The 9,635-nt window shown below is 47.4% G+C and overlaps 1 protein-coding gene across 1 annotated transcript; it reads left to right on the top strand.

Annotated features, from left to right (window-relative positions):
- The first annotated feature begins 3,607 nt into the window (after nt 1-3,607).
- LOC143829650 (uncharacterized) lies at nt 3,608-7,989 on the top strand. Its single transcript, XM_077320882.1, has 2 exons — nt 3,608-3,795; nt 5,405-7,989. The coding sequence occupies exon 2, from the start codon at nt 5,426-5,428 to the stop codon at nt 6,482-6,484; it is 1,059 nt and encodes a 352-aa protein (XP_077176997.1). The 5' UTR covers nt 3,608-3,795; nt 5,405-5,425; the 3' UTR covers nt 6,485-7,989.
- Nucleotides 7,990-9,635: the final 1,646 nt, after the last annotated feature.

A 9,635-nucleotide genomic window follows, 5' to 3' on the forward strand; every position in this document is an offset into this window, starting at 1 on the left:
GTCCAGTGGGGTTGGTTGTCACACCCCTCTCCTAGCCACCCCAGCTGTTAGTAGGGGCTGTTAAGATGGAGCGTTACTATCTCCACCGCATGGTTTTTGTATTTTGCGGTAATTTTATGGAGTTTTAATGGGGAGTTTAATTGGGGATTGTATTATTGTTCTGAAATCTGTATGTAACCTGCAATGAGCCGGTCTGTCTGGGAGTGGTGGGTAATAAATCCAACAAGAATAACATTCATTATGTGCCCTTTGATTCTCCTCTATTTAAATTAGGTCCTTTTTTCAAGGATGTAACCAATTTTCTTGGGCGGGAGAGAGATGTCCATGAGCACAACACTAATTATTATTAGGAAGATGTACAAGTCCCCTCTTTTGAACAGAGCTTTTTTTCTCGAGGTTACCCTGAGGCTGTGCTGAGGCTGTAACTAACTTGAACTTAGGGCTCCTTTGGCAATAGATATTGATATTATTTGTGTTTAGAGATTGGTCTCTTGATCACTGTGTTAGCCATAGTGAATCTTTGAGAAGCTGGGACTGAAATAATAATAACAACAACAACAGCAACAACTACTATTATTGTTACTACTACTGCTGCTGCTACTGCTACTACTACTGTTGTTGTTGTTGTTGTTGTTGTTGTTATTATTATTATTATGGGATTTCTGTACCACCCCTCCTGGCATAGCCAGCTCGATCACTGTGTTAGCCATAGTGAATCTTTGAGAAGCTGGGACTGATATAATAATAACAATAGCAACAACTACTATTATTGTTACTACTACTACTACTATTTTTTTTATTATTATTATTATTATTATTATTATTATTATTATTATTATTATTATTATTATTATTATTATTATTATTATTATTATTATGGGATTTCTCCTGGCATAGCCAGCTTGGTGGCAGATTCCAACATATTGCATGAAAACAGTAACAATCTGATTTGGTAAACCACAATTAAATTCAGAAACATTCAGCAAAAGCTGAAACCCATTAAAACAATTTTAAATCGGTCATACTAGCTGGCCAGCTCCATAGAATTTCCTCCATGCTTTTTTTCATAGCTGTTCTTTTTGGTTTCAGTAGGGAGAGGATCTTCATGTAGGAGGAACAGATGGAACATTGGTTGTGCTTTGCAGGTCCTGTGGAACAGGGACAGCTTGGATCGGGCCCTCCAGCTCTTTCAGAAGCTCGTTCCACCAGGAAGGAGCCAAGACTGAAATGGCCCTGGCCCAGGCCAGTCAGTCATGAATATACTATCTGCTAAATTTGTCCAACTTAAATTTTCAAAGACTTTCCTACATCGTTCTTCACTCTTCCCACTTTACTGCTTTTTGCAGAATGACTGCATGACAGACAGGCTTCCTTAATGCAGCCTGGTGGTGAAATATGTAGGGAATTTTTGGGAATTTATCGGCATAATGCAATATATTTTACCGAATTTTGCATCTTCAGCTTTTCTTCTCACCTGTGACGGGCATAGCTCTTGATCTTCTTGCCACTCCATGTTGTGAAATCCTTGGAGATTTGAAGATGTACCCTGGAAAGGGCAGATTTTGAAAACAGGAGGGACCTCAACAGGGACAAATGCCACTGAGTATATCCTGCAAAATAGCCATTCTTTCTAGGGAAAGTAATTATCGTACTCTGGAGATAAGCTGTCGTTCTGGAAGACTGCTAGACCTCACCCAGCATTTAGGGTTGAGCTGCAGTGCACCCATTCCAAACTGGGGCATTGGAGCACTCTTTTTAAGGAACTCTAAATGCTCCTGGATGGCTCAGTCTAGCCCAATCGATGTAAAATCTTCAAAGCTAAACAAGGTCAACCCTAATAACCATCGTTGCTATACAGAGGAAGGCAATGGCAAACCGTCCTTGTTCATTTCTTGTCTAGAAACTCAACTTACTTTATTAGTCTGACCTGGTTGGCCCAGAGTAGCTCAACTTAATCAATTAATTAATTAATCAATCAATTAATCAATCAAGTAATTAATCAATCAGTTAATTAATTGATTAATTAATCAATCAATCAATCAATTCATTCATTCATTCATTCATTCATCACTCTCACAAAGTCTTAGGGCAGCAAACAAAGTAAAGGTTTACGAGGCACCTGTAAAAATAGAATAAAAATTGAATAAATATGGTAAAATATGAGAATGTACCCATACAACTCCTCCCTAAAGTCAACAATTAACCCAACTATATTGGTCCCAGCATGGATAAATTGGGCAGCCTGGGGATAAAGATGGTCAATTCCTACCTCCAAAATAGAGAAGGCAATATACACACACCAATACCCATGAATATATGTAGATGTTATGTATGTAGGGGAAGGCCTGATAATAACTGATACATACAGTAGGTCTGCACCAGTCTCCACCCAAAGCTTGGTGGAATAGCTCTATTTTACAGGCCCTGTGGCCCTGATCTCACTTGGGAGCTCATTCCACCAGGCTGGGCCCAGGGAAATCATTCCACCACGAACACCATCTGTGTTCAGTTTTGGGCACCCCAGTTGAAGAGGGATGTAGACAAACTGGAGCATGTCCAGAGGAGGGCGACAAAGAGGGTGAGGGGTTTGGAGACCAAAACGTATGAGGAAAGGTTAGGAGAGCTTGGTCTGTTTAGCTTGGAGAGGAAACAACCAAGAGGGGATCTGATAACCATCTTCAAGTATTTAAAAGGCTGCCATATAGAGCATGCGGCAGAGTTGTTCTCTCTTGCCCCGGAGGGATGCACCCGAACCAATGGAATGAAATTAATGTGAAAGAAATTCCATCTAAACATCCGGAAGAAGTTCCTGACAGTTAGAGTTGTTTCTCAGTGGAACAGGCTTCCTCAGGATGTGATAGGTCTCCATCTTTGGAAATTTTAAAACAGAGGCTGGATATTCCTCTGACAGAAAGGCTGATTCTGTGAAGGTTCAAGGGGGTGGCAGGTGACAGTGGATGAGCAATAGGGATGTGAGTGTCCTGCATAGTGCAGGGGGCTGGACTAGATGACTCAGGAGGTCCCTTCCAACTCTATGATTCTATGATTCTATATAATCGTGTGTAAACCTCTCTGAGCCAGCATCACCGGGAGGGTCAGGGTATAGAAAGAAAGAAAGAAGAGAGAGAGAGAGAGAGAGAGAGAGAGAGAGAGAGAGAGAGAGAGAGAGAGAGAGAGAGAGAAAGAAAGAAAGAAAGAAAGAAAGAAAGAAAGAAAGAAAGAAAGAAAGAAAGAAAGAAAGAAAGAAAGAAAGAAAGAAAGAAAGAAAGAAAGAATTTCCATTTGGGTTAATAGTTGCAGTGTAATCACTGAGCTGGTCAAACTGTGTCTCTCCAGTGGTCCATGGACTACAATTACCATGATCGCCTGCCAGCACAGATATCTGGAGAGCCACAGTTTGACCATCCCTGTTCTATGCATTAATCCTTTAAAAAAAAATTAGTCTCAAAACCCACTGTGGCGACCAGGGACCAGAAGTTCTTGTGCTTTCCCTTAAACTTTTCTTGGGGGCCCTTTTCCTTGTTCAAACAAACAAACCAAACCGAAAAAAAAGTACCCTCCTTCTTCCTTAACTGACATATCATTGGATCTGCCCCCGTGAAGTCAACCTGACCTCACCTCAGGCTCCTGAGCCATGCTGCTCAGCCTCTCAGGAAATAATTAGCAATGCTAAGAGCAAAAAACCAGCTTTTAGGGAGTGCCTGCGTTCTCCTGCCAGCTATAAAGCTGAAGAAATAGTTGTCCGCGGCACAGGGGTGGTGAGCGTCTTCCCTGTGAGAAGCAGGAAAGGAGCAGGTATGTAGTTTGGTTGGACATCGGAATTGCAAATGTGGCTGACCAAAGCAGAGCTGAGGGGAAAGAGGCAAAGGGGGCAGAGGGAGGAGGGAGGAGGAAATGGGCGTGTGGCAGGTGAAGGAAATGGGCAGGTACGCTGCCGTATGGCAGAAGGGTGGATGAGGAATGGATAGGACACAGCAAGGAAACCATTTCCTATTGTGTTCATCGGCCGTGCTCAGAGAGGGAAGGGGGGGGGGAGGATAATGAACATGTGGGAGGATTCCAACCTGGCAATTAGGAATGACGCCCAGAATTCGAGGAGGAAGGGGTCAGTTTGGAGCAATTGAGACAGGCGAATCATTCACAAACAGTCCTGGTTTGCCAGAAGTTGGGAATGTTGGACAAAGCTGCCCCCCCACACTTTTGTTTTTTGGTTCAGCCCTCTTTTGGAACCTTCCCTGGCTCTTTCAACTTCATTGTTCCGGGAAGATTTAGGATGCTTAGGGCTGATCCTGCGTTGAGCAGGGGGTTGGACTAGATGACCTGTATAGCTCCTTCCAACTCTATGGTTCTATGCTTCTATGATCCTGCATTGAGCAGGGGGTTGGACTAGATGGCCTGTGTGGCCCCTTCCAACTCTGTGATTCTATGATTCTAAGATAGATTTGGTTGTGTAGCCGTGTTGGTCTGAAGCATCAGGGCAGAGTTTGAGTCCAAGAAGCGCACTGTAACTGCATTGGACAGAGTCTGCATGCACATGATCGCTTACAGCTTGAGTCTTCAAGTACCCCTGGAGTCAAAACAATATTATTCCCAGTCAGCATTCCCTCTCAGACTTCTCCCAGGGGAATAGCCTGCAGCAAATTTTATATCTTCGTTTTACAGGATTCGTTCTGTGGGGGAAGAAAATTAAGGAAACGGGGAAAACAAACCCAGGTCACTCTAGGGAAGTGGTCCCCAACCCTTTTATCACCGGGGACTGCTCAATGCTTGACAATTTTACTGAGGACCGGCGGGGGGAGGTAGTCTTTTGCCGAGGGACGTTGCCGCCGCTGCCTGAGCCCCTGCTCCGCTTGCTTTCTCGCTGGCACCCCTGACTTCTCGCCGCCTACTGGGGGGCGCTGCCAGCAGTAGCTGCGCAGTGCCGCGCCAAGGGGGAGCCCCAGCCATGGCGGCCACTGGAGAGCACCAAAGGTGAGCCAGTGCCAGAGAGGCAGGGCAGCCCCTGAGGCAGCAGCCAGGGAAGAGGACAAGGAGGAGCTGTGGCCCGGTACCGACTGATCCACGGACCGGCACCGGTCTCCGGACCGGGGGTTGGGGACCACTGCTCTAGGGCACATTCTTACGAATGTTATGCTAAGAGGGTGGGATCTGCAGATGCTGGATTTCAGCTCACCTGGCCTTTCAAAGCCCATTTGGTGGCCTTTCCTTGGACTTTGAAGCATCGTGAGGGCTGTGAAAAATCCTACAAAAATAGCAATCCACTAATTCCTGGTTCCCATGGCCGCTGACTGTCCAGTTAACATCTCCCTTAGCTGGCCTTGCTGGGAGGGTGGTATAGAAAACAAACAAATGAACAAACACTCTGCTCTTCCCCCCCCCCCCCCCGTGTCTCTTCTTTCCTCAGGCTGATTGAAATCCTGGAAGAATGTCCATGTCAGGTGTGAAGTGCGTCACAACACCATGCGTCACCTCATGCCCGGATGCGAAAGTGGTGATACACCCTCCATCGCTCAAGCTAACCCTGCCAGGACTTATCCTCGCCACCTCGCCTGGGAAAACCCTGGTGGAGACGGAGACGGCCTGTATCACCAACGGGTCTGACGGATGCTCCACCGCCCTGGTAACCAAGTCCTCCGGCCCACGTGCCCTCTGCGGCTCGACGCCCTGTTGTATCTCGACCACTCCGGACTCTCAGATGGTGATCAAGCCGCCTCCGGTGTGCATCACGATCCCCGGTGCCGTCCTGACCAGCTTCCCAAACGAATGCCTCATAGCGACCTCCCAACCCTGCATCCCTGCTGGCTCCAAGCCCCCCGCCATCACCCGCTCGACATCAGTTAGCGACGGAGCCCTCGTCTCCTCTCCTCTGTCCCGCTCTTCCTCGGTCCCGTGTGGCCTCGATCGAGGAACAGCCTGCACGGCGCAAGGCCCCAGCTCCAAAGTGGTGATATACCCTCCGCCCATTGAACTCATCATCCCGGGACCTCTCCTGGAAATTTCGGCGGAGGAGTGTGCCGTGGAAGTGCACAACCCGTGTGAAAAAATCGGTTCCATCACCAGCGGGGACCAGAACGAAGTGAAGGCCCTGACGGCACGTGCCAACTCCTCCACCGAAGTCTGCGGGTCGATGGGTGCTTCTCCGTGCGTTTCCCAAGGCCCGGAGATGAAGATAACCATCCAGCCCCCTCCGATCGAAGTGGACCTTCCGGGACCGATTCTTCAAGTCTTCCCGGAGGAGTGTAAAGTAGAAACGCTCAGTCCGTGCGCTCCGGAGAACCCGGCACTGTGTGAATCTTCCCGTCCGGCCCTCACGAACGGCGACACTTCTCTGTCCACCGGAAAGCGGCCCCTGCCAGATGTGAGAAGACCCCCACGCCCTTGGGCAGAGATGTACAGTCGGTCTGTGACTCCACGAAGCCTTACGGCGTGCCCGCCGCCGATTATAAAACACCGCAACTCCTTCAGCTCCGCCAGCTGCTATTGAACTCCCACCGCGTGTAGACTGACAAGGAACACTTGGAGTGAGAATATGGCTGTGTAGTTTAGCGGATGGGGATGAGTCCTGACCCATAACCTGTATAGCGTGAAATGACCCGATGTTATATAGAAGTGGTTTCCATTGAAATCCACGGGATGAAAATGCACACTTAGGGCCCATGGATTCCTAGGGGGTTTTAAATGAATTTCGCTGTGGCTGGATTATTGTTCTTCTGAATGCGAAAGTGTCAGGTGGTAGTTCACTGTCATGGCCTCCCTCTGAGCTTGACCTGGAACTGAGTATACAAATATGGACCGGTTAGGTCAGACTGAGTCTTGTCTGGATCAGGTTCTGTTTCCAGAGAGACCAGCTGGACACTCTCCCAAGTTCTTTGTCCCCAGAAAAAAATTATCCAGGGGAATGGTCCTTCAGGAAAATCCATTTAGCTATTAGAGTGACAGGATCCATCCAATATATTTTTTTTCAGGAGTTGAGTGGGCACTATGGCTCCATATAGAGCCAGTGTGATGTAGTGGTTAAGAGTGGTGTCTTCTAATCTAGTGAGCTGGGTTGGATTCCCTGCTCCTCCACATGCAGCCAGCTGGGTGACCCTGGGCTTTTCACAGCCCTGATAGTGCCGTTCCCACAGAGCAGTAATATCAGGGCTCTCTAAGCCTCACCCACCTCACAGGGTGTCTGTTGTTGGGAGAGGAAAGGGAAGGAGATTGGAAGCTGCTTTGAGACTCCTTCAGGTAGGGAAAAGCGGCATATAAGAACCAACTCTTCTTCTTCTTCAGTAATCTCAGGGCTCTCTAAGCCTCACCTCCCTCACGGGGTGTCTGTTGTGGGCAGAGGAAGGGAAGGCGATTGTCAGCTGCTTTGAGACTCCTTCGAGGAGAGAAAAGTGGCACATAAGAGCCAACTCATCTTCATGATTGATTGTGTCCAGAAGGTCTTGAGTTGAATCCTTGTCATTTCCAATTAATTCATCTCTGGAGGAAAGGGGTGGGTGGATCAGAACCTTTTCTGCCAGAGACCTACTGCCAATCAGAAAAGGCAATACTGAGCTCAATGAACCAATGGTTTGAATCCATGGAAAGTTATATCTTACGTTCCATGGGTTCTTTTCCATGACTATTTCATACCCCTGCCATTTTATGTGCAATGCAAGGGAACTATGATTCGTTATCCCATTTGAACAGAACCCCCATTAACCATAAACTGTTTTGAAACCATTAAGTAATCATGTTTAGGATTCCATGTTGTAGGCCATGAGGAATAGGGGATTCAGGGCGGGGCGGAGTGAAAGGCAGAGATGAAGTTAAGATTTTCTTTTCTAAATTAAACGTGGGCTTTTTATTTATGGACGTGTAGTTAGAGGTTTTTAACAAATGTGCATTGTAATTTAAATGATACCCAGACTGTGTCCATATGATGTGACTTATTTTTGTTTTGTATTCTGAGTGCCAAATTGCAAATTCAGCAAAAAATAAAATTCTGAAATCAGTGTAGCTTGTATCTCTTTATAAAGAGGGGGGCAAAAGGTAGAGGGGAGGTTGAAACAAATTATTTGGGTTTTTCCAAGTCACTTCCCTTCACATTTTGACTGGGGATTCGTCAGAAAGCTTAGCAATTCCAGGACCGTAGGCAGAAGTTTTGGGGTGGTGGTGGGAAAATAAGCACAGTGGTCCTCATCCCATCAGTATTTCTTTATTTCTTTATTTCTTTATTATTTATTTACTTGAGAGCCTTGGCTTCTGAACAAAGGACAAACCCTGGAGGAAGGGGATGCTACCGTGGATCAGGGAGAAGTGCAGTTCTACATCTGGGTCACAAAAAGGAGAAGCATGCATACTGGATGGGCAATACACTTCCGGGGAGTACCATGCACAAATGAGATCTTGGGGTATTTGTGGACTGTGAGCTCAATATGAGCAGACAGTGCATGCGGTGGTGAAGCAATCAAATGCAATCTTGGGCTGTGTCAACAGAGGCATCGCATCAAAATCACAAGATGTTAGAGTCCCACTGAATACCACATTGTTCAGACTCCACATGGGGTCCTGTGTGCAGTTCCAGAGGCCTCACTTCAAGAAGGATGTGGATGAAATTGAAAGGGTACAGAGGAGAGTGACGAGGAGGATCTGGGGCCTAGGGACCAAACCGTTTGAGGAAAGGCTGAGGGACTTGGGGATGTTCATCTTGGAGAAGAGGAGGTTGAGAAGGGACAGGATGGCTATCTTGATGTATTTGAAAGGTTGTCACATGGAAGGGGCAGGGAGCAGTTCCTGCTGGCAGCAGAAGAAAGGACATTTGGGAGGCAAGGCAGGGGCAGGCATGTCTGTGGTTCTGCTCAATCCTACACCCTGTCCCAAGCCACTCCGCTGGCTGCTCTTGTTCTGGCCACAGCCAGGGCCAACAAGCACCAGCCCACCTACAGACAGACTAGGTCCCTAGACAGCTGCTCAGGCAGGAGGCGTCTTTGTGCCCCTCTTTCTCACCCAACAAAGACCCCCACACACACAAAGCACAGCCCCCCGAAACACCCTGTTGCAAGGTGGTGGCAGCAACAGTGTAACCGAGATTACCTCTCCCTGCTAGCAACAACTAGGCTAGAGGGTGTTGTTCTACTGTGGGGGGAGGGCACATTTGAGGAGGATCACTGCACTTGCTGTTCCTTTCATGGCTACGGTTTATACTTGACTTCTCGTCCACAGTATCTCCTAGCAAGGAGAAGCGTGAGATTAGGGGTAGCAAATTTTGGGTGTCATTATACCAAGGGTGGATGGGATATGAGCCTGGACAGTGGCTCTTCTCCCCACCACCATGCCCTCCTCATTTGATGAAGGCGTGGGTAGGAGGGGGAAATGTGCCACTTTGCTCCTTCTTGCTTGTGCCTCTGTACAAGTGGGCACAGGGAAGTTCTTCCTCTCTAGACCCATGGCACCATTGGTGGTTCCCCTGCTATAATGGTAGATACCCTCTCCCCAACCTGAACCCCATTCTCTCTACAGCCACTGAGGTGGTGGGTGAAAAATGGTGAGAAGATATGATGTCACATATTGGTGTGACATCACATCTGGGACTAAACAGGAAGTGGATATCACTGCCTCTGGGGTGATGTTCTAGGGTTCTTCCCAAATTCTATGGCTGCTAT

This window comes from Paroedura picta, chromosome 1, assembly GCF_049243985.1.
Source record: "Paroedura picta isolate Pp20150507F chromosome 1, Ppicta_v3.0, whole genome shotgun sequence".
In the NCBI taxonomy this organism is placed as follows: Eukaryota; Metazoa; Chordata; class Lepidosauria; order Squamata; family Gekkonidae; genus Paroedura; species Paroedura picta.

Excerpts from the sequence above, each read along its gene's own strand:
- LOC143829650 (XM_077320882.1), top strand. The coding sequence starts at position 5,426 with ATGTCCATGTCAGGTGTGAAGTGCGTCACAACACCATGCGTCACCTCA.